General features: G+C 51.0%; 9 protein-coding genes across 9 annotated transcripts; 3 read left to right on the top strand and 6 right to left on the bottom strand.

Annotated features, from left to right (window-relative positions):
• Nucleotides 1-261: 261 nt before the first annotated feature.
• On the bottom strand, nt 262-5,228 carry M436DRAFT_86655 (kinesin-domain-containing protein; the record flags this gene model as incomplete). Its single annotated transcript, XM_013566861.1, has 2 exons — nt 262-5,105; nt 5,165-5,228. The coding sequence occupies 2 exons, from the start codon at nt 5,226-5,228 to the stop codon at nt 262-264; spliced, it is 4,908 nt and encodes a 1,635-aa protein (XP_013422315.1).
• A 314-nt stretch (nt 5,229-5,542) lies between these two features.
• Nucleotides 5,543-7,029, top strand: M436DRAFT_59107 (uncharacterized protein; the record flags this gene model as incomplete). Its single annotated transcript, XM_013566854.1, has 3 exons — nt 5,543-5,801; nt 5,855-5,959; nt 6,008-7,029. 3 exons carry the CDS (start codon nt 5,543-5,545, stop codon nt 7,027-7,029), a joined length of 1,386 nt encoding a protein of 461 aa, XP_013422308.1.
• A 182-nt stretch (nt 7,030-7,211) lies between these two features.
• M436DRAFT_68418 (uncharacterized protein) lies at nt 7,212-8,438 on the bottom strand (the record flags this gene model as incomplete). Its single annotated transcript, XM_013566860.1, has 1 exon — nt 7,212-8,438. One exon carries the CDS (start codon nt 8,436-8,438, stop codon nt 7,212-7,214), a length of 1,227 nt encoding a protein of 408 aa, XP_013422314.1.
• A 2,684-nt stretch (nt 8,439-11,122) lies between these two features.
• Nucleotides 11,123-12,016, bottom strand: M436DRAFT_68417 (uncharacterized protein; the record flags this gene model as incomplete). The annotated part of the gene is made up of 1 exon (XM_013566859.1): nt 11,123-12,016. The coding sequence occupies one exon, from the start codon at nt 12,014-12,016 to the stop codon at nt 11,123-11,125; it is 894 nt and encodes a 297-aa protein (XP_013422313.1).
• An 808-nt stretch (nt 12,017-12,824) lies between these two features.
• On the bottom strand, nt 12,825-15,942 carry M436DRAFT_86652 (MMS19 nucleotide excision repair protein-like protein; the record flags this gene model as incomplete). The annotated part of the gene is made up of 2 exons (XM_013566858.1): nt 12,825-15,516; nt 15,572-15,942. The coding sequence occupies 2 exons, from the start codon at nt 15,940-15,942 to the stop codon at nt 12,825-12,827; spliced, it is 3,063 nt and encodes a 1,020-aa protein (XP_013422312.1).
• Nucleotides 15,943-16,347: 405 nt separating this feature from the next.
• M436DRAFT_86651 (methylenetetrahydrofolate dehydrogenase) lies at nt 16,348-17,775 on the top strand (the record flags this gene model as incomplete). Its single annotated transcript, XM_013566857.1, has 3 exons — nt 16,348-16,532; nt 16,632-17,265; nt 17,350-17,775. 3 exons carry the CDS (start codon nt 16,348-16,350, stop codon nt 17,773-17,775), a joined length of 1,245 nt encoding a protein of 414 aa, XP_013422311.1.
• Nucleotides 17,776-18,180: 405 nt separating this feature from the next.
• Nucleotides 18,181-19,313, bottom strand: M436DRAFT_77110 (Brix-domain-containing protein; the record flags this gene model as incomplete). Its single annotated transcript, XM_013566856.1, has 3 exons — nt 18,181-18,402; nt 18,476-19,226; nt 19,300-19,313. 3 exons carry the CDS (start codon nt 19,311-19,313, stop codon nt 18,181-18,183), a joined length of 987 nt encoding a protein of 328 aa, XP_013422310.1.
• A 479-nt stretch (nt 19,314-19,792) lies between these two features.
• M436DRAFT_59103 (Clavaminate synthase-like protein) lies at nt 19,793-21,019 on the bottom strand (the record flags this gene model as incomplete). The annotated part of the gene is made up of 1 exon (XM_013566853.1): nt 19,793-21,019. The coding sequence occupies one exon, from the start codon at nt 21,017-21,019 to the stop codon at nt 19,793-19,795; it is 1,227 nt and encodes a 408-aa protein (XP_013422307.1).
• A 1,250-nt stretch (nt 21,020-22,269) lies between these two features.
• M436DRAFT_86649 (solute carrier protein) lies at nt 22,270-23,309 on the top strand (the record flags this gene model as incomplete). The annotated part of the gene is made up of 2 exons (XM_013566855.1): nt 22,270-22,358; nt 22,424-23,309. 2 exons carry the CDS (start codon nt 22,270-22,272, stop codon nt 23,307-23,309), a joined length of 975 nt encoding a protein of 324 aa, XP_013422309.1.
• Nucleotides 23,310-23,431: the final 122 nt, after the last annotated feature.

Here is a 23,431-nt window from a genome sequence, read left to right as displayed (position 1 = left end):
GCCAACGGCGTTGCGATTAATCTGCGGCGGTTTACGGCGCAGCCGGATAAACAATTCGGTTGCCTAGAGGTCGCCCGCCGCGAAGCCTGGAGCTTGTCGCTGGTTAACCTTAAATGGTATACGAACATTGCAAAGAGTAATATAGACTAGGCAAACAGATAATGAATTGGGTATCTCGTACATAATACAAACAGATTGTCCTCGGCAACGCGAAAATGCGTGATCATGGACCCGGGTTGCGCCACCAGCTTCGCGTCTCGGCTAATAACGGTCATCCTCATCCTCGTCGTCCTCGAACTCTTCTGTCCCGATATAACTCCTATCAATGGCGAAGATCCACTCGCTCTTATCCCTCTCTGTTCTAGCTGCAAACACCCACGCTTTGGTACTGCCGTACACTGCGAATACATTCTCGGGTGCTGCTACAGCAGGAACACCGTGTCTGCCCACCGCTGTTGGCGTGCCGCCTTCGCGTCTGAGCAATTTTGCAATCTGTGGTGCTGCATCGACACGCGACGAGTTCAAATTGATTGCGCCAATCTCTTCATGCTCTGTCGCAGTCGCGGAATGGACATGCATGTATGGTTGGCGAAGCTCGACGTAGCGTCGAACCCAGCGTGATGGTTCGCGAGCTGCTGGGTCAGGCGTGAGCAGATAGCCAGCTTTGAGTAACGAAGGATTTTTAGGTATGAAGTGAACAGTCGCCAGTGATAATGGCATACTTGTGCCATTGGTGGCGAAAGCGGCCCCCTTACGAGGCGAGTCTGTGTTTGCTTCCGTGAGGATCAGCTTACCAATGGCTGGCTCGGCTGTCCAGAGCTTGAGTATCCTCCGGATGAGAGTGTTCTGTCGCTCGTCTGGTGTCCTTTGTGCTGCTTGAGCCGACGTTATGTCCATGGAGAGACTGTGTGAGCTGAGCGCGCCTCTTGCAGCATCAATCTCAGCCATCTTCCGTTTGCTTGAACGACTGTCAATGAAGTCGTGAATTAGTGAAACACCACGTGGTGACCAGCCTTGAAGCAGCTCTTCGCCCTTGATGTATGTGTTCGATGTGCTAAGCCGCCACAAATCCCCAGCTTTTTTGGATGGTATCGGTTTGACGGTGACAGAGAACGCACCGCTGGTCGAGCGGACGATACGTGAAGAGCTAAAGATTGACGAGAACAGCGAGGTTTGACGCATGAATGATCGTCCTCGCATCTGCACTGCCAGGTCTGTCACAAACTCTATTGGCTCAGCCAACTTGGGTGATGCCATGGTCCAGGCAAATGACAACTTGACACAGTATCCCTCGGCTGTGGGTCTGTCGAGTAGGAGTGACTCATGAGAGCTGGAATCCCAATGTGTGACGATGTGGATATTGGTCGTCCCATCGGGGTTGGTGCGGATTATTGGTGGAGACACAGGAGTCAACGTCACATCGGTCTGCTGAGAGCTCAAATCGGGCACTTTACCAGATGGGTCTACCAAATGAACATTACCGACTCGTAAAGATGTAACTTCCTGAAGTGGTAGAATGTTGCCCGAAGTGTGTGTCAAGTTCAGCGAGATACGACGCTGAAGGCCTTGATGAAGCTGGTATGTGCCAGGATCCATGATGTTCTTCTGTACAACCTCGACAGGTTTGTAAGAGCCGTCTTCCCCAATCTCTAGCACTTGAATACGCGCGAAGACGTCGTGACCTTCTTCGTTGTAGTACTCATGCTCTGCTATCCGAGAGTTGTTGCGCTTCAGCTGAGGTCTAGCTGTTGAATCACGCATGTCATCCCAACTGAGCAACTTGTCTAGATGTGTGCCTGTTACTCGCGCAAACACAGAGACTCGCAAAGACGAGTCACGCGGACTGGCGAGCGGCAAACTCATGCTGTGCACGCTATCGAACCGTACAGGGCCTTCGTCAAAGTCGGATACTATCTGCGTAGTGGATGCACCATCCTCTTCCGAGATGCCTGGGAAGAAGAGCTGCGCATGCACTTCAGTGCCTTCCTGCTCTGAGAAGCCTACAAAGTCGTGCATAACGACATTGAACTTGAGCATGGACGATGGCGCCTCAGCTGACGATGGCTCCAAGGAAAGTCGAACAATGCCGACCATCGTATTGGTATATGGTGAATAGACGTCGAGGGTAAAGTCTTGCACTCGACACTCGAAGACGGCGGCCAATGAGATGTCGGCGTCTCCAATTCGGGTATACTGTGGTAGGCATGACTCCGAGAATGGATTATCCAGGCGGAAATGCTTAATATACTCTGGCCTGTCCATGTATTGGAACACCTGACGCATCAAGCGCACACGAGCACGCAGCTTATGTAACGACCAGAGGTGGACAACGTTGTTCTTGAAGTCGATGACTCTGACCGCGGTGCAGGGTTTGCGAGCCGTGTGCAAAGCCATATCGTCATCAGCACTGATATCGCTCAGAACAAGGTCATATGACGACCCGTATGTGTGACCTGCATCCGCGACAGTAAATTGGAAGACAACATTCTTGTCCATCTGCTGGCTCATGACTTGAGCTTCTTTCAGGATGGCCGCATTCTGTAGCAAGGCAGCAGCCATGGCGACATACCGTTGCTGACGCCAATGCTGGATACACGACTTGACGAGTTGAAGTTGCTTCTCTGTGAGACCAGTCTTACGATCTACAGGCTGCGCAGTAGTGCTCCGAAGCTCTTTCAGTTGACGATCGTATTCGTCCTTCTGTGCTTGAAGTCGCTGTTCCATATCCTCTTTGACGGCTTTGAGATTCTCCTCCATCTTGGTCTTCTCTGCGCGTATCGTCTCTACTTCGACGTTCATTTCTTGCGCGGACTGAATCTGCGCTCGGTATTCTTCTTTCTGTCGTTCGAGTTCGGCTTCCAGCCCCTCCTTGGCTAAACGTAACGTCTTGTCTTCATCATCGTCCTGTGGTGTTGACGGCATCGTAAGAGCAGTGTCCAACGAGAAGTTTTCCAATGTTCCGTTCGACAGGTACTTTTCTCGGACAGGAAACGAACTGACCGAGTCAGAGTCGTCCTCGTTCAAATCAAACAGTCGGCTCTCCGGTCTGCCTCTTCTAACGGCTCTGACTTTCTGTAGGTCGTCAAACAGATTGTCCAGCTCGTCATCCGTGAGAGCCGCAATCTTCTGATCTGAGCCGAGCATCGATGATACAGCCTCCCTTCGGGCGAGATCATAGTCATTCTCGCGACCACTCAGACTACGCATGGGCATTGGCGAGTTGGCTCTAGAATCCGAGTCATAATCTGGGTTCAGCCTGCTAACGTTACTCCACGAGCGGTCATGGCCAGCGGATGGCGAGGGAGATGAAGGGTCACCGATCTCGTCTGCTGTGAACGACTGCTTCAGCCTGCTGCCTGCCTCCGCTCTTTCGGCCCTTGCTTCTTGCGGGTGATTGAAGCGGAAAATATGAAAATCGCCAAGTATGATACGATAGCCGCTGCGCAGTCTCTTGGGCTGGTCGATGCGTTGACCGTTGACCATGACAGCTGCATTGTCTCTGGGCACTACTGTGACAACATCGTCTTCATTTTCGAATGTACAGTGCTCATGCAAGATCTTGGAACCATTGAGTCTGATCTCTGCTGTCTTCGCTGTCTCGACATTACCGACTGTTGTCGTGCCTGGTTTCAGATTGTAGACCAAACATTCCGCAAGTAGCGGATCGTCGCTCAAGTTGACCAGATGAGGCATCTTCTTAGGCGTCGATAAGCCAACGAAGCCTTTTTCGATGCTGATACCAAGCTCTTCCAAAGCAGCTTCTCGCTCCTTGTGGATAAGCTCAGTTTTCTGTAGCTTCTGCTCCCAAGTCTGATTCAGATCTTGGTAAAGCTTCTCTGACTGATCCAGCTGTTCCACGATTTCAGCTTTTGACACTTGTTTGATAGTGCCGTCGGCTTGTGTGATGGAAACCATTTGCTTCTCCAGAGGTGTGTCTGGCGGATATTGTTCGCCCGCGACGGCACCGCTTTCGCCTCCTCCACCACCTGCGGTAAGTTTCGAGCGTAGTTGTGCGAGTTCCTCCTTCAATTCTCTGATCATGCGAGCGTTGGCGTCCTCGTTTACGACAGCGTGGTTCTTGATACGCTTGGCAGAGTCGGCATAACGGAGTGTAGAGAGTGTTTCGTCGAAGTTGATGTCGGCTGGCGAGATTGCAGCAATCATGGCCGTCATACTGTTACCACCTAGGGAATCTTTCAGCAACCACGTGAGGACAGAATCACGATACGGAACCTGAGCGGTTTTCTTCTTGGCACCAGGCTTCGCACTCGAGAGATCGGCCAAAGCAGCGATGACACGGCCAAGTGTAGACAAGGATCGATTGATCTCAGCACCTTCTTTCAGACGTGCACCGGTTGCACCTGTAGACTGAGCTCTCTCTGAACCAGCCAAATCGACCAGCGAGATTTTGGCGGCCTTTTCTGTGTCCATTCCAGTGTCTGCATCATGGCGTTTCTGGCTCAAGGTGAGGGTGAAGACGGCATGCGATCTACTACTTGTCTCGTTCATGTTGGTAGCTGCGACAGTACGGGCCTTGTTGCCCTCGTCCATGAGGTGATCGATCTCGGCGAAGGAGCGCACAACGAGTTTGGCAAGGTCTTCGACATACGGACCGGTCGAGGGATGTTCACGGACTTTGAGGTTGCCTTTGGTCGAGGGGTTTAACAGATCTCTGACGCGCTCGTTGTAGATCTCGAGGTAAGAGACCTCGACGGTACAGTTTAGGTTGGCGTCCTTCTGAGCCTCTTCGATGCGCTCGAACATTGATCTGCAAATCTTGGGAATTACACCTTCTTCTGGACCATAACCCATCATCGAGTACGACTTTCCGGAGCCAGTCTGGCCGTAGGCGAAGATGCAGTTGTTGTAACCTCCAAAGGCATTGTCCAGCAAGGGCTTTCCGAGGTCGTCGAAGAGATTGTCTTGGCCGGCATAGCTGGCATCTTTCTTGTCGAAGGACCAGTAACTCTTGTCGAAAGCGAATGTCTTGGAGCCGTCAATGGCGGCCTTCGCGTTCTTGTTGCGGGCATCGGTATTCGTTGGCGGAGAGAGCACCGTTTGCTCGCCTTTCATTTGGACGATGCATTGTGCTTTCCGGTCAATCTCTGCATGGTCGCAGGGTTAGGATTGGGTGAATCGTGTCGAGGTTGTGTTAAGGAGGTACCTCTGCTATTGAAAGGTCGCACTCTCACGACGACCTTTATGTTTCCTCCACCACCCAACGCCATCTTGTCAGTATTGCGGATGTTCTGAGTCGCGTATATATTATGGCCAGGTGCTGAATTGGACGCGCCAGGAAACAGACGGCATGGCGAGATTGTTGATGGTTGCTGTAGTTGGATTGTGATTTGGTTAGGTACAACAAGACAACTTCCCCACACGCCACAACCTGCGTCACGCAGCCACACCAAACATCTCCCACCAGCCACATATCGAATCTCGCAGAACAAACCCTTCAAACATTTCCATCCACTCAGCCCACGTGAGAGGTGATACTGACCATACTTCTCAGTATAATCCACTATTCCTCACAAGACGACCAATGGCAGAAGACATGTTCAGACCTCCAGTCAACCGCGCCATGCGCGTCCTGGATCGCTCCTTCTTCCACAAAAAAATTCCTGCTTCGGCTGCTCGCGTAGTCGACAACAAGACTATTTCCAAGTGCAGATCTGAACTTTTCCGTGCAAACGATGTCCTCCGTCTCGAAAGATACCAGATCGTCCGACCTGATCCTAACGAGGCTGACGCACGAGCTGGAAAGAAATGCATCCTGTTGAGGCCGCAAGTGGACGACAAGGGTAAGCCGCCATGACTCTGTTAGCCTTCGCATCAACATCTAATGGATACACAGGCGCTGAGTACCCATGGAGCAAAACTGTATCAGAATTAGAAAAAGCGAACATGATTGATATCATCCCCTATGAAGTCCACCTTGATTACGACTACTGGGACTACCGTAAGTTCTAAACGAAAACATTGACTGTACACACGCTAAACTCAGCAGAGGACATCGCCAGTGCCGTACTTCCTCAGAGCGAAGAGCATGACGAGATCCCATCTGGCTTCACCCTCGTCGGTCACGTTGCACATCTGAACCTTCGTGACCAATACATGCCTTACAAGAATATCATTGGCGAGATCTTGGTCGATAAGAACCCTTCTGTCAGGACTGTAATCAACAAGATTGATGATGTTGGTGAGGAGAGCGAGTATCGCACTTTCAAGTACGAAGTCCTTGCTGGGCCCGATGATATGGACGTCGAGATTCGCGAAGCAGACTGCACATTCAAGTTCAACTACGCAAAGGTCTACTGGAATAGCAGACTGAACACTGAGCACCAAAGACTTGTCGACTCCTTCGCCCAGGGCGAGGCTGTTTGCGACGTTATGGCGGGAATTGGACCTTTTGCAGTGCCCGCAGGCAAGAAGGGCGTATTTGTCTGGGCCAACGATCTCAACCCGGACAGTTATGCCAGCATGCTCGACGCTATCAGCCGCAACAAGGTCGACCAATACGTCAAACCTTTCAACCAGGACGGCCATGTCTTCATCAAGGAAGCCGCACACAAACTTCTGACAACCAACCGCAAGGTGGAGGTTCTCGCAAAACAAACTCGCACTGAGGCCAAGGCGACCAAAGCGCCGCCCAAGGTCTTGCAAACCATCCATGAGCCCAATACTTTCTCCCACTATGTCATGAACTTGCCAGCGAGCGCCATCGAGTTCTTGCCTGCATTCATTGGGTTGTACACGGAGGAAGACAGGAAGCTACTCCCCGCCGACTTCAAGCTGCCGATGATTCACGTCTACTGCTTCGACACCAAGAGCGATGACAACGTACAAGAAGGCATCAGCATCTGCAAGAAAATATCCGAGCAGATCGGCTACGAAGTCACACCGCAAACCCCCGAGCTCAGCATCTTCGATGTTAGAGATGTTGCACCAAAGAAGAGGATGTTCTGTGCTTCTTTCCGTCTCCCAGAAGAAGTTGCTTTCGCACCCAGAAAGTCTTTGCCTACGAGGTAAGAGCAACAAAATATTTCGCGTTGTCATTACACGTACTATATATCCTCAATGTCCACAAAAAAGCTTTCAACAACAACCTTTCGCTCGAACGCCGGAAAGACATAATCGAGGAGCAAACCGCATAGTATAGTCGGCCGGGTATGCATGTGTTTCATTGGTCAGAGCACCTTTGTTATGAGCGCTCAGTACCCTTGAAACCCACCACGTCGCTCATCAGCAGTATTATCCTCGGGATCGTCAAATGGTGACCTCACTCTAGCCGGTTCCTCAATCGATGATCTTGGACTGATCACATACTGAGCAGGTCCTGTGCTTCGTCGTGCAGGTCGTGCCTCATATACACTAGCGTTGCTCGAGTACAGCGTACTCGCGAATGACCTTTGAGAAGGTGACCTCGTGATGGATATCGCGTTCGCGTCGGAAAACGGCGAAGCGAGATGAGCCACCGGGGAGACTGGTGAGATCGGTGAAACCGGTGCAAGAGCTGCAGTTTGTACGATACTCGGCTGACGTCGCTCCGAAGATGTATGGCTCAACATACTTCGTGCCCGGTAGGGTGGTGGTGGATCCTCGCTCGTGGCGGCTGAGTGCACGGAAAATGTGTCGAGCCCTGTGAAGTAGGATGCATTCTGAGACGAAGTGATGAGGAGTTGGGGAAGCTGAGGGGCCGCTGTTGCCTCATCGATCGGTGACAATATAGTTGTGTGAGTCGTATGATGAACACCCGGGATAGGTTTCTTCTCCGCTGCCTTCTCGGCCATCGCGATAGGTGTTGCCGCGCCAGCGACGGCGACATCACCGGCGCCAGAGACAGTGGCACGCTTTCGTCGTCTACGCAGACAAGTCAAAGCTACGAGACCGCTCGCCAGCAAGATTACTATCGGAATCACGATGCCAGCAATGATGGTTGTGTTTGGACCGTGGTGAGCTTTCTCTTGGGTGTCCAGTCCAGGGGTCAGACTTGCAGCACTGGTTTCAGACGAAGTCGCTGTGCTGATGTATGACGGAGTGTATGACCGCCATCCAGGTCGCCATGCTGGTTGAGTCCACGAATAGCTCGTCGTCATACTTGGCGTTGTGGTGGACTGAACAATCGACTCAGAGGTGATCGTTCCCTCGCTCGTCTGCGACTGAGCAGCGTCATATGAAATGCTCTCCGTCGTTGTCGCAGTGTTTTCCAATGTTGCTGTCGTGGATCCGAAAGCAAGAGCAATTGCCGTTGAGAAGTCCGATCCAGTCTTGTCGTCGTACCCGCTGCTGCTGGTATCCTGATCATCATCATCATCGTATGTCCCAGAAGCCGACTGTGAGGCTTGTGCAGCAGAGTACAGTGAGGCATAATAAGAGCTTTGCGATGCAAAGTATGAGCTACGCGCCGCCTGAGGAGGCTCTTGACGAGCTACAACCATTTCGACAAGAATCAAACACGACTGACTGATATACCAATGTTGAATGCGAGCAGAGAAAGAAGCAAGTCAACCTGATCGATTTCGGGGAGGAACCAAGTCGAAAGATGTCCAAGAGCTGAGATGTCAGCCGTATTACTGTTCTCACCTCCAGCTCCGCCCAGGTATCATGTACTCTTCATGCAGCTGATTGCGGAGCAGCGAGTGGGGTTCCGATCCCCCGGCAGAACACCTCCGTCAAACTCTCCTTGTTTTCCATCATACTCGGACCAACTCCATCTTGGACGAGTGCTTCCACAATGCCATTTGCCTGTCTTTGATCCTTTTCGCCATTGGAGTCGCAGTCTAGGTACCGAGTTTCGTCTCGGTCCGAGATGACTCCCATAGTCGACTTCGACCATCCATGACACTCCCGGAACCTCACTGTGCCTGACCTGCGTGCCTCACTGCTGTACTCATCTGACCTGCTGAAGCTCTATTACCGAAAAGGCTATGTTTGCTGCTCATCACCGCTTCGCTGTCTATTTATGCTGTGGTGCAGCAAGGCCATCCCGACTAAGCTTGGCCAGCCTTGCACTGGAAAGCGACGAATTTCGGCGATTACTCTGACCTATCGCTCACCCTAACCGCTGGAACGAATCTTCTATGAGACGGTGGCAGGGTGTTGATTATCTTCTTCCGACAGGCGTGAGCGAAGGCCACCAACATCTGTAGTGCAAAGTAATCTTCGCAGGTTCTGAAGACTTCGAGGCTACTACTTTAGTAGCCTCTCCGGTTGCTAGAGTCAACCAACTATACTCTGGTCTTGTCAGGATCCAAGCCTTAGCTTCGATTATGAAGATGCTCAACATTCTCCAAGGACAGTACAACCTCCACTCAACACCTGAACAAGACGGTCTTCCAGGACGTGACCGCGAGTGTGGGTCTCGACATGCAGTCATGGTCAGATACATACTGCACTCTAGCCCAAGTACTCCCGCACATCTTCACATCCGAGACACAGACAGGCTTACAAACTCACCCAATCATCTCGACACTCAGACCAAGTTGTGTCACTCACAGCACGTCTGCGATAGTAGACTTTCTCGACCAACCGTCAAATCGCTGTCACCGATGCCATAGTACAGAATCTGCGACTCTATCGACCTGTCTGGATATGAAGTGATGCATCCCGCCGCCACAAGAACATCACGTCTTTCTCAGCTCACGCGGATACGATACGTTCGGGTGATTGCCTCGTGTACATGTTGCGTTGATTGAACTCGATCTATGGGATGTTGCAAGCAAAAACGGCCTCTCACAGTCTACTATGGGTCAATCATGCTAGAATATCACTGCAATCCTATCACATTTCATCATCATTTTTCAACATCGAATGAGGAAGCGCTTCGTATCCGCCAGAAATTAGTGTATGATAGGCAGTGGGATTCAGAAGACCGTGATTGCTCAAACTCATTTATGTATGACTGACATATGGAACAGGAGGGTCCGAACTCCAGCATGCGAAAAAAACTTACTCGTTGTAACTAGTAGTAAGAAACAGGCGACGACAACCGCCCTGGTAGTTCCAAGGATTACAACAATATTCAGTAGCCACACTGCCGGTGTAGTATGCTACAAGATCGCTCGATAGGAGTATCGATGAAGCAAGCCTCGAAGGGTCAAGTAGGTCAGTGACTCGTTATACCGCGAAGCCCAATGACCCATTCACCTCCCCTATCCTGCTTGCTCTCCGGGAGAGATATAGACCACATGCATGTTAGAACGCGAGCGCCGATGATCGGACTCGTCTTGGTGTTCCATGTTATCGTATGCTAGTAGCAGATGGTATTGCCTTTCCAAGCGAGTTTCACAAGAGCGAGAAAGCTGCTATAGTATGCGATGCCACTGACCGGTTTGTAGAAAGGAAAATATTTGTTGTCTAGGGTCCGCACCGCCGCTTGAACGGACGGTATAGGATCTCAAATCCGCTGATGATTATGCGGTCTTTTCGTACTCAACAAGTGAAGTGTGTGATTTAGTGACGACTGATACTCAAACATCGGCGCTCGCTGTCAGATTTTCTGCATTAGGTGTATCTCAGATATCTTATAAGCACGTGAAAAACGCTTTGTATCATACTATACGTCTTGCGGACACAACACTCAAGTTCACTGTCAGGATCCAGACGCAATGCTGTGATGGGAATGGTCCCAACACACATTAGATCATACGACTGAAAGGGTTAGCATACTCCGCGCAGGTGTAAGTGAGTAACGGGGTCAGTGATACACCATTTCTCGAATCTGTCTCATGTATGGTAAAACCTAAGTTCCTCATGATATAAAATGTTTGAGTCCTGTCCTTAACCTCATAACCCAACTTCTCACCGAATTCTTACGCCATGCTACAGGGATCCACTCCTCTGACCTTGGACTCATGAACCTGGAGACTCCGTGTACTCACCGTCCTATGTTGACTAACAGACCGTATAACAAAGCCGGTCCGGATGATACAAGGGCTGGTCAGGTTGATGTGTCAAGTGGACAAAGGCTTCGAGCTTGACGCTGCTAGGTTTTTGAGGACTATGTCAAGAGCAAAGAAGCAGGATTACCCATATCGCATTCCTCTTCTGATGATCCATAAAGATTTCTCTATCAAGCATGTCTCCAGTTTTGTTTTTTCTATGCCACTTTACCTTGAGCCACCTACGTTCTCGCACATCCCCCACATCTTGAACAATGCATGCAAACTCCACCCCTGCCCGCCTGTTTTCCTGGCATCTTAACTTGTTCAACCGCTTCGCCCTCTTCCTCTTTCTCCTCCAGATCCTCCAACCCGCTACCTTCGCTTGTCACCAGACTTGGCACTAAACTCGGCACCTCACTCCCTCTCCTAGTACTTTTCGGCCTCAAAAACGCCTCAGGAGATTCATATCCCTCAGCCCTACAATTCTCAAAGATAAAAGCTCTAATCTCAGCATCAGTGACGGTAAAGCTAGACGAGAGTGGTGGTCGCGAATTCCTCGAGCTTCTCCTTCTTTGTGTCGTTCGGGGCGCGGTAGTGCCAGGTCCAGGAGCAGCCGCGATGTTATCCAAGGGCAAAGCCTCTTTGTACAATTGGTAAGGAAAAGCACAATCGTCAGGGTTTTTTCGTCGTTCGTAAGCGGTATCCCACACAGCAGTCCAAGTATCATTGCGATGATCTGGTATCAATCCTTGCTCCACACAGGCCAATGGCTCTGTACCATCGATTGCTGTAGGAGTTGGGACCACTGAATCTTGACGTGTTCGCTCGGTCGAGATCTTTGCAGCTTCTTCTGATCCTTGGTTGTGAGGAGCAGCTGATGCAAAACCTCTCATAGCATCCCTTGCTGCATGCTTTGGTTTGTAGGGGACTTTTGCATCGGTGGGTGGTGTTGGGCTACAAGGTTCTTTTTGTAGAGCGGTGTGGGTGTGCCAGCCGGTGACCAGATCTCTGGAAATAGTTTTGATGAGACCGAGACCAGGTGGTGAATGCAAGGATATTGTTGAGCGACGATGACGGGACGTTGTTGAGTTTTTGCGTGGAGCCTCTGATGGGTTGTATATCGAAGTAGACATTGTGAAGGTTATGATGACAGAGTCGATCGAAGTGTGTAATCACAATTATCGTGAGCAGAGGTAGAGAGCAGATGTTATGAATATGGTGTTGCTTGAGCCAGGGGAAGCCAGATTAGAAAAGAAAGAAGATGTTGTTGATGGAAAAGAACGATCAGACAGCCCTGCCCTTCGTGATATATCTCTTCTTCTACACCAGCTTCACACATTGTCAAAACGACAAACTCCAAGAACCATCAGTCCATCAAATACTGAGACAAAGATCGACAGCGCCATAGCTCGCCCAGCACGAAGATACATGTGAGATTCTCAAGACTGACATCCCAACCTCATGTGCGCAGCAGGTGGACTCGCAAAGCCAACCCATATGTGGAAGTCGCAACTCTACGCGATACCCAAACCCAACACGCCTTACCGATCATACGTGCGGATCAGTGGAGTCCAACTCCTCATCCAGATAGCCATTGGTCAGAGTGTACAGAACAAATCACTCACAGGTAGAGCTGTGGTTTTATCTTTGGTCACCCCAGGCGTGCTTTGGCCCAGGCTCCAAGAATCCCCCAAAGTAGAAAGAGGGCCCATGGGGGGGATCCATTAGACTCGAACCTTCAGAATCTTGTAGCCCTGAAACAGCCTCACCCCATCCATCCATGCCAATCACGGTCCTCCGCTAACAGCAGACTTCACTCTCAACAGGAACAGTATTTGACAGGTGGTTTATGCAAAAAGTCTATATTCTATCGACAAGAAAAGTCAGACGTTGATACGCTTACGAACAAGGCGCAAGCAACATCACTTTGCCCTGAAAACTCTACTCCTCGTCCGAATCCTCTTGATCGAGGCCAAGCCAAGCAGTCCTGCAACGGACCGCTTCCGTGCGCACAGCTCGCTTGCCATCGTCAAGACAGCCCATCAAGCGCTTAACAACTTGTCTCCTATACGGCACCACCGCTTCCCGTTTAAACTGAGTTGGGAGAAGCGTCAAGCAACGCAGAGCAGCCTTACGAACCTGCGGTGTGTTGTCTGGCGCCGCTGTGCATGCGAGCAAACGCGAGATCAACGAAGAAGCGTGCTCGAAGAGTGCGGATGCGTTTTGCGTGATTACAGTCTCCAACGAGACCAACGTGGCAGATTTGACATCCTGGTGGGTTTGATCCTGCAGATCGAGAGATTGAAGTAGCAGCAACACAAGCGTTGACAAAGAGTTCTCAATAATCGTGTAGGGCAGCCATCTGAGTATTCCAGATAATGCAACCAGGTAGTTTGGCTTTACGGCCGAGTCAGCGGATTTGCTGGAAGCGGAGATGGCAGGTACTGTCTGGTTGAACGTTTTCTGTTTATAGAGGCCAGAAACGTAGCAGTGATTCTCTTTTGACAAGATGTCGTCAGGTGCGAGGATCGTCACGAAGCCACGAGCTGCCACGCTTCCAAATGTTGTATCCGATAATAATTCCAACAAGCTTTGAAGATAAGCTGTGGTGTATTTGTTGCTCTTGCCCTGGATTAACAAGCCCTTCACGACAGAGAAGGCTAGAATGATGGACTCGGAGGAGCGAGTCTGGCCGAGCAGAGACGCTACGTCCGTAGAAGTGTTGACCAAGGCTTGCTCTAGATCTGCCGGTGGTATGAATTTGTTTACTACCAAGGCAGTCTGTCGAAGGGCGGAGAGCTGCACGGCTGGCAACGTGGATTGACTATTTGCGGTACGGGCCAGCGCACCGAGTAGGTTGGTGGCTGACTCCGGAGTCATTGACTCCCGTTGGAAAGCAGCGTTGAGATGTAGCGAAGCGATGACGGCAGCTTTGGAGTAGGCATCGGATGTATCCTTTCCGAAAGAGTTGAATGCGGACTCATACTCCGCCAGTACTTGATTCTGCAGATGCATTGTTTGTGGTTTGAGTATGATGTTGCTGATACGCCCAATGATGTCTGTGCTTGTGTGATCGCTCAAAGAGCGAGAAGTCCCTTCTGAGAGGCCCAGAGCTTGGTCTAGAAGTGGCTTCGCGATGTCTGAGAAATACGAGAACTTGATGATGCCGTCTTCGGTGCCAGGAGATCCATTGGAGAAAGCGAAGAGTATGGCCATCAACAGCGCGTGAATGTAGGTGATGTTTGCTTGTTGATGCAGAGCAGCTTGAAGCTTGTTCTTCAAGCGCAACACAATCGTATCAAAGACTTGTGTCTCTGTGCTGAGCTTGGTAAATGCCTCGAGGATCTTCTCGTACCCCGTACCCGTGGTAGGGTTGTCTGGCAACTCGGCAAGGAAGGTGGGTAGAGCCTTCTCCGACGTAACGATCGGACTGTGGTGAGCAGCCACAGCCAATCCACTGATAGCTGCTCCTTCAACTTCTGAGTTCGTAGCAGATCGTTCTTGAATGATGATGTCTGTGAACGATTCGATGATACGTGAAACATCGCTATCGGCCAACAACTTTGGGATCTTGATCATACCGATGAGACCCGCGATGGCAAACAGACGGAAAGAAACTTCGGACTTGGGAGCGTTCACAACAGCTCTGAGCATGGCTTCGAGAGCTTCTGCACTCCAGTCGCGCAACGCACTCTCATCGGCACGATCTGCCACGAGGATGCCTTCGGTGTTGTAGATCATCCATTGATCCGAGACGTCTTTTGTCGCGCTGATCAACGAGTTGAGGACCTCGATCAGACCACGACGTTTAGCGATTGACTCCGATGACTGGAACAGCTCGAACAAATGAGGGAGGGTAGCCTTGGTCATTGTGTTGGCAAGCTCGGGAGAAGTCTTTGCAATGCTGTTGATGATGCGACCAGCAGCCTGGGATTGCTTGGTGGGAGCGTCTTCCAGGTGTTCATTGCACTCTTTGATAACAGGCTTGAGGTAGGCAGTGAGAGCACCTTCTTGCACTTTGCTCAGCTGATTGGCGATCGCAGCGAGAATGGCAAGTGCCTCCTGTGCCAAGTCTTCCTCCTCGACATTCAAGATCTCAAACTTGAGCGAGTCCCAAAGAGTGACGGAGTACAAAGAAATGGTAGTAGGCTCGTAGTTGTTGACGCAACCCTTGACAGCCGCTAGAACATCGCGCTTTGTGTTGATAGAGCTAGAATCAAGTTTGTCGAGCAGTGCAGGGAACGAGTACGGAGCAAAGTCTGACGAGGCCGAGATGCAATCTTGAAGACGCCCCTTGAGATCTTGCGCAGTAATACCATACGGATCGCCCGGAGGCGGCTTGAATGTGATAGGGAAGTAGTTGAAGACCGAATCGAAAAGGTCCTGGGCATGCGGACCGAGATCCCACTCAGTCATGGGCACCTGGAGGATAGAAAAGACAACCATCAGGTTCCTAGGGTCCTTCTCGCCATCAAAGTAGGTAATGAATCTGGCCAAGAAGTCATGGTCATCGTTGTGCAGATCCTTGAGAGCTTTGCGGTAGTTCCTGAGCAACAGATCCAGAAGCTGAAGGATTGTGAAACGCTCGCTTTGCAACTTGTGATCCCGTAGAGTTTGGGAATCACTCACGAAGCTACACAGGTATTAGTCGCGTGCTTGACTTTCTGATTGGTTTGAGGATGACGCACGTATTTGCAATGTTGGCCGCTGTTTCCGAGTCCCATTTACCAAGTTTCTCCAGAGCCATCAGTGCCCTGGCACAATGACCTGTACCCTCTGTATCATCGGCAACTCTGGTGAGAATGAAGCCGCATAGGAGATTACGCTGTTGACCTTTCAAGACCTTGGGTGCGACTTGTTCCAGAACATCAGCCAGGTAGGAAAGCGACTTGATTCGCATTGAGGGATCCTCGTGATTGATGTATTCGCCGGCATTTTCGATGAGTTGGACAAGCTTGAGGTCTCCATTGGCAAGAGCATCCGCAGAGCGAGCGGCCAGCCTTCTAGCCTCGTCCTTGTTCTTGTCGGCCTCGACTAGGTAAAGCTGTATGTCGGACATGATTGGGGTGTGTTACTGTCGATTGCTCTAGCCCATCGACATCTGAATTGCCTCTCCAGCGCTTTCTTTGATGAAGATATATTCTGGGACAGCGCAGTCGGCGTGTTACGCAATGACGTTCGTGGTGGTTTGTCGCGGCGGAGGTCAGAGCGTTGCGGCGTTTCTGCGCGCTGATTGGTGCGTCGCAATGCCGAAACATTTTTTTTACTTGATGGAACAGTTTTGGTGGGGGTTTTGGGAGTCTGACTCGGAAGACGTAGGAAAGATTTGAATAGGGCCAGACACAGAGTGAGTTCTTTCTTTGTTTGTACTTACTTTCTTGAATACTCTAGAAGCTTCAACAGCTATAACAGACCCTTTGAGTCGGCGTTCAGAACTCATTGACTCGGAGTCGAAACCAGCACTATGAGCAACAACCCCACTTCGTGCAAGGTCGTCCTTGCGGCCAACATCGCAAAGAAGCTCCAGGCCGAGGTGGCCGAGGGACTGGCCAAATTGAGTCGCAAGCCTCATCTGGTCGGCTTCCTCGCGAACAAGGACCCTGCGGCGCGCATGTATGCCGACTGGACTGGCAAGACCTGTATCGACAAGTGAGTCCCATCCTCTTCCACTCGTCCTCTGCTCCCGACTTCCCGATAGGGGCATTGCACGCGGGATAAGACCGAGAGCTCATGGCTAACACATACAAGTGGCTTTGCATTCACCCTGCGCGAGGTCGAGCGTGAAGAGCTCGAAGAAGCCATCCGCGACGCAAACACCGACGACAGCGTCGACGGCATCCTGGTCTACTACCCCGTCTTCAACACTTCCCGCGACCGCACCATCCAATATGTCGTCGACATGCACAAGGACGTCGAGGGCCTTTCTCCCAAGCTCATCAACAACATGTACCAGAACATCCGCTTCCTCGACCCTCCCCACAACACCCAAAAGTCAATCTTGCCATGCACTCCTCTGGCCATGATCAAGATCCTCGAGTACCTAAACATCTACAACACCATCTTGGATTACGGAAAGAGACTTTGGGGAAGAAGGATCACGGTCATCAACAGGAGTGAGGTTGTTGGAAGACCTTTGGCTGCTTTGTTGGCAAACGATGGTGCTGAGGTCTACTCGGTCGACGTTACTGGCGTGCAGAGATTCAGCAGAGGCCAGGGTCTGCGCAACCAGCAACACGTCGTTGAAGAGAAGCCCGACATGACAATGGACGACTGTCTCGCCATCAGCGACGTCGTCATCAGCGGTGTCCCCGGCGACAAGTTCAAGGTCCCCGTCGACAAGATCAGAGACGGTGCCGTGTGCATCAACTTTTCAAGCGAAAAGGTGAGTCCAACCACCTCTGCAGAACAACGACACGAAAGAAAAGCAACAAGCAAAGACTGACAAACCACCCCCTAACACCAACAGAACTTCACACCACAAGTCAAAGAACACGCCTCCATCTACGTCCCCGCGGTCGGCAAAGTCACAATCATGATCCTCCTCCGCAACCTCCTGGTATGCACAGCCATGGCCACTTACTTCAAATCCCTCTCCCCTGCCCAACTTTCCGCTCTGAAATCCCTCGAAACCACCGCAGAAAACACACAGAGTCCCCTCATCGCGTCAGAAGAAAACACTTCAACCCCTCCCATCGATTCAATGCTTTCATCAAGCATACTCGAATCCCCTGCAAAGATGAACGAAGAAAACAGACTTGATCTTGTTGAGTTGCGTCTCAGGCAAACTGCTGACCAGTTGCAGCGTATGGTGCAGAATAACCCTGATGTTGACGCCAAGCCGGCGGAGGCTATTGAGAAGACGGGTACTGTTGAGGAGGTTGTTGCTGCGTAGATTGGATGACGAGAGGGTGAGGAAGGAGAAAGATAAAAAGAGAAGCATAGCAGGGAAGGACGGATACAGGAATCGGCGTTGTGTTGTGTTTCGAAATATAAAGGAAAGGCAAGCGAAAGAGGAGCTTATAGAATATGGATCAAAGGAGCAACTTCCAAGACAAACATTGAAAGAAACAACACACCTCGTACCGACGCCGCCACGAACGTGATCTTGCAAGCTTTTGTATCATTGTTTTTTGGTATAGTAAAAAGCATTTGATTGATGACCCTGAACTCCACGCTTTCTGCAAAAAGAACACGACAAGTACTTTTTTCTCTTCTCGCATCCACTTATGTTTTGACCATTCCATCACAAGATCAGAAAAGATTCAAGCCATAACGCATTCCACGCCCGTGTATGACCTTAAACACGAATCTTCTTGATCTCAACACCACCATCGGTCTCGACATCTTCGCCTTCGTCGTCGGAAACCACGGGGCCACCTTCGGTGTCGTCGTCGTCTCTGTTGCGCTTGAGACCCTTCATCTTTCTCGTTTGCATGTCGTTGAGGTCCTGCTTGCCGAGATGGATGCGGCCGACCTTGTCGCCGATGATGTCGGTTTCGATGTTCTTCTTGCTCTTTGCCTGTTGTTTGATTGTCAGTGACTTGCTGCATCACACCAGTGATCAGTGATGGTAGAGGTAGGAAATCACTTACCTCGAGTCCCTTGGGCTTCTTCATGGCTGCCTTCATCATATCCACATCGGCCTCCTTGACCCTACCAACCCGGAAATCAACTCTGGGTCCCATCTCCTCAACCTCCACCCTCGGCAAACTCTGTCCAGACTTTTTGGTGCTGATCATATAAGTCCTGAGACAAATCTTTGGTGCTGGCTGTGCATCCTCCTCTTCAGGCACGGAAATGTGCACCATGTACTGCAAACCCTCCACATCCACATTATTCGTATCCTCGCCCTTGAAAAAGTCGAGCAGCAAAGACTTGGCCATGGTGTATGTGTTGGCAACGGGAGAATCGAATGCAGTGCCCGAAAATGATACCAGAGGCTTGAGTCCCACTCTAGCCTTGTCACTCTTGAATTGCGAAATCGTCCTGAAGGTATCCGCATCAACGTGCAATTCCAGCATCTCCAACACTTTGTGGTCGAAGAACCGGACGAATGTCACCGTATGCGGGCGTTTCTTCGAATGCGAGCCAAACACCATCAAACTGCAATCATTCTTCTCGGCGAAAAACTCTAGCGAGGAAGGGTCTTCGAAGGGGTGGATGTCGTTCTTCTTTGTGAATTTTTGGGCCAGAGGGCGTTTGAGGGAATGCAGGTCTCCCATGCAGAGTTGGACGATTTCCGAGCATGAGGTGTAGCGGAGGAAGAGGGTCATTTTGGGGTTTTCGTGCAACTGGGGTGCTTTCTTGTCGAGGGCGCGCTTGCTGCGGGCGTTCTTGGGTTTGCTGTTTGGAGACAAGTCAGCAGACTATCCTTGACTACTACAGATAGAAATTGCCAGGGCAAGAGAATGCGCACATTTGTCTCAACATCATGATTGCGATTTGTTCGTGTGTTATGTCGGATGCAATGTATGAGTTCTGCGCCGCTGCTTGCAAAGGCAAACTTTTGAGAAAGTCTCGCTGCTCGGCGTTTTACCTTATCGATAAGAATCGGGCTTGGCGCTAAGATCTATCTATGCTGTCTGGGCCACCCTGTCTATAAATTGTCATCCTCCAAGATCTTCGATCTTCGTCGGTGTTCAACGAATTGGATTCTTTGCTGAGCAAAAGGAAATTCGATGTGATTCTGTCGTCCTCGCCAAGTTCTGCACCGTGAGGTTGTTCGAGTCTAGCTGAACAGGTCGAGAATTGTGTGGTTTCTACGAGGGCAAACTTACCGGCTCAAATGTGTCAGCATAACATATTGATAATGCCAGATCGGTACTCTAGATCTCAACGAAACGTTGAATTGAGCGGAACTATGTACATTTACAATATGTCGACTTCGGTGGAGTTTTCGAAATGCCCAATTACACACTCGGCTTTCTTTTGGCCGGAGCTTGTACGCTCATCGCGTGCTTGGGGTTCTTTTCCAACACTCGCATCTTGCTCAGATACGGATCATCGTCCAGGTAAGCACCTCTCAGCCATCTCTCACCGCCAGCAAATGCTGTTCTGGCGTGCAAGATACGACGGTTGTCAAAGATCACACACTCACCGGGTTCCATTTGTCGTTTGTACACTGCCGTCTCGAGTTCTGTCAAGTCTCGGAACGTTTGTGCCGCTCCATGCCATGCTCGCATGCTTCTGGCCAGTGCAATATCACCCTCGGTATGGTTGAAGGGCGCTTGGAATGGTGGTGCCCAGTTGACCGCCTCCATATATGTCCAGACCTTGTCCGAGCCTTGGGGAATCTTGGTTGTACCCTCTTGCAATTGGAAGGTACGCCGACTACGGAAGTAGTGGTGGTTGTCGTTGTCGTAATGAAAATTGACTGGTATGTCCACGAGAGCCTGGAATGCAGCCTGATCCAAATCATAAAGCTGCTGCATAGCTCGGTACGAGTCACTGAACAACGAAGCACCGCCATGTTCAGATGCACGGAGGCAGTGGAGGAGTTGCAGTCTGGGAGGCTGCTGCATGTAGAGAAGGTCCATGTGGAAGCCGAGGTGTACATCAGTATAAGCAACATTCTTCGCGTTCGAGACGCTTCGCACATCCCACGTCTCGCCATAGAAGGTGTTTTTCAATGGCCCAATGCGATTGGCTGTCTGGATGATCGATGACTCCGTTTCGGGAAGATTCTTGATGAACACGAGACCCAACACTTTTAGTTGTAGTAAGAGATCGAAGAGTACCCTGTCGTCCGACATGTAATCGTTGTAGGCAAAGGTCTTGACCCTTTTCGAGATCTGCTTGTTATTCCAAGCTAGTTTCCCGTCCTGATAGGTGTGGGTCACAGGTGAGTGTGGCGCCTGCTTGAGCCATTTATAGGGCAGGACCGTCGTGTGATCTGGACCAAAGCCAGGGATGTCGTGCTTCCAGGTAAGTGTGATGGTGCCGTTGCTTGCGTCAGACGTCATATGCCTGATTCTGATGTTCGAAGGTATATCGGCAGAATCAAAGCGCTTCTGGCGCGTCGATGTGTCTACACACTGAGCGCAGGTGCAAGAATCACGAAGAAAGACGTTGTCGAATGTTTGTCTTACACCTCTGTTGGCGGGGTTATCGATTTTGATAGTTTCCAATGGGTTCATGCGCATGGTGTCCGACGACTTCGTAGAGGCTCCTACGGAAGCGTCTTCTCCTGCATCTTCTGCGGGCGAATCAGTTTGAGCCATGTTTTTCTTTGCTGTTTTGACAGAAGGTTTCTTGACTGCAGTGGTATCAACAGGAGTCTGCGGCTTACGAGACTTGGTCGATCTTGTTGGGGCATGACCCTGGTCTTTTGTTTCTGGTGTGCTCCGACTGGGCTCGGCTGCCGTAATTGGCGATGGTTCCAAAGTAGGTTTAGGTGGAGGAGTTGGCGACTCGCGAGATTTCATCAACCTTATTGGGACAGGCTTCTGGTCTTTCGTATCTGCTGTATTCGAATCGGGTCTGGATACATGAGTCGACAGGGTCTCCAAAGCAAGTTCGGGTAGAGGGTTTGGCGAGAATTCTAGAGCTTCGATAGTGTCTAGAGAGCCAAAAGGATCCAGCGTTTCTGGTGCTTGTGCATGCTCTGGCTCTTCCCGAATTGGCTGCGGTGTGCGTCTGGTGGACTTCTCCGGCGCGTGGTGATCGGTGACTTGGTCGGACGAAGGCTTATACACTGGGAGAGGCACACGTCGAGGTTTGTATTCGTCCTGGGCAGGCATTCTCGCGGGCCTGGGTGGTGCACTTTTGGCGGATTGGTATCTGGGCTCTGGTCGAGCATCATAGCTGTCAGACGTTCTCGGCGCCGGAGCATCGTACCTGCCAAACGTTCTCGGTGCCGGAGTATAGCTCGAGGCTGGATCGGGGGCTGGATCAGCGGCAGTAATGGGTTGGTAAGTAGTGCTGGGTCCTGAATAAGGGACGGGATCGTTGTGCTGTTCTTGAGTGGGTACTGGTTCGTGCTGTTGGTGCGCATATCGTTGAGCAAGCCGGTCGCGTTCCGAGCGCTCTATTATGGGAGCGGGTCTGGGCTGTCGCTTGTTGGGATCAGGATACTCGGCCTCCATAAGATCGAGCATCTCGTCGTAGGTTGCCGGCTGTCCACCAGAAGTCTGCCATCGTCGAGCGATACATTGTGTGATGGGTACATGGCGGGTCCTGCGCAGTATGGCAGCCGTTGGTCGCACAGCTGCACTCATTGCTTTTGGTAGTGCGAGCAGGACTCGGAAGAGAGTGTCGAAGAAGAGACCTGGGCGAGGCAAGAACGACCGGTCATCATCACGGCGTCCAAGCTTTGTTCGCTCTTTCTTCCTCGGCTCTCCAGACTCGGCGTCCAGCAGCCTACCCTTCCCTCCGAATCGACAGATGCATGTCTGAGAATAAGGTCGAGCAGCTCCGAGATGAGGGCTCTCGTATGCAGGTTGTCGCCGCTGGTGCCATAGCCGGTCTTGTTTCTAGGTATGCGCTCGAACCTCACGCCTTCTTGCTTTCCACGCAGTCGTTGACAAAACACTTTGCGCCAGATTCTGCATAGCTCCACTGGACGTCGTCAAGATCCGCCTGCAGTTGCAGAGTCACTCACTCTCTGATCCGCTATCATACGCTCGCCATGCACACAAGGGGCCTGTCTACAAAGGCACCTTCTTGACCCTCAGAACCATCCTTCGCGAAGAAGGCTTGACTGGACTATGGAAGGGAAACGTGCCCGCAGAGGGCATGTATCTGGCATATGGAGGCATACAGTTCCTGGCTTACCGCTCCGCTACCCAAGCCATCGATGAACTCTGGCCTAATCACAAGCTGCCTGGAACTGCTGTAAGCTTTGTCGCTGGAGCTGTCGCCGGCACAGCTGCCACTACAGCCACCTACCCTCTCGACCTTCTTCGCACACGCTTTGCTGCCCAAGGAAACGATCGCGTTTACAAGTCTCTTCTGTCGTCGATTCGTGACATCGCAAAGGTCGAAGGTCCCACAGGCTTCTTTCGCGGCCTCGGTGCAGGTATCGGCCAGATTGTGCCATACATGGGTCTCTTCTTTGCCCTCTACGAGTCATTGAAGCCCGCCCTGGCCAACGTCTCCATCCCTATGGACTCTCTTGGTTCTTCAGACGCTATCGCTGGTGTCTTGGCCAGCATGATGTCCAAGACGGCTGTCTTCCCACTCGACACTGTCAGAAAGAGGCTGCAAGTACAAGGTCCCACAAGAGCAAAATATGTGCACAAGAACATACCCGTCTATGAAACAGGTGTCATCCGCACCATGGCCTCAATTGTTGCCAAAGAAGGTGTGCGATCTCTCTACAGAGGACTGACTGTTGGCTTGTTCAAAGCTGCTCCTGCCAGTGCTATCACTATGTGGACATATGAGAGAGCCATTCATAGCTTGCAGTCGTTCAAAGTATTGGAATGAGACCATGAGTCAAGCAGAGGAGCTCGTGGTCATGCATTGATAACATAGGACATAGCTTTTTATCTACAATTGAGAGGCGAGCTTCGTCTATCGTTCTTCAACTCTCATCTACATCGGTCATG

Source organism: Aureobasidium namibiae (assembly GCF_000721765.1).
Source record: "Aureobasidium namibiae CBS 147.97 unplaced genomic scaffold scaffold_37, whole genome shotgun sequence".
Lineage (NCBI taxonomy): Eukaryota > Fungi > Ascomycota > Dothideomycetes > Dothideales > Saccotheciaceae > Aureobasidium > Aureobasidium namibiae.
The sequence above is the reverse complement of the archived record's forward strand: the minus strand, read 5'-3'. Positions and strand labels throughout refer to the sequence as shown.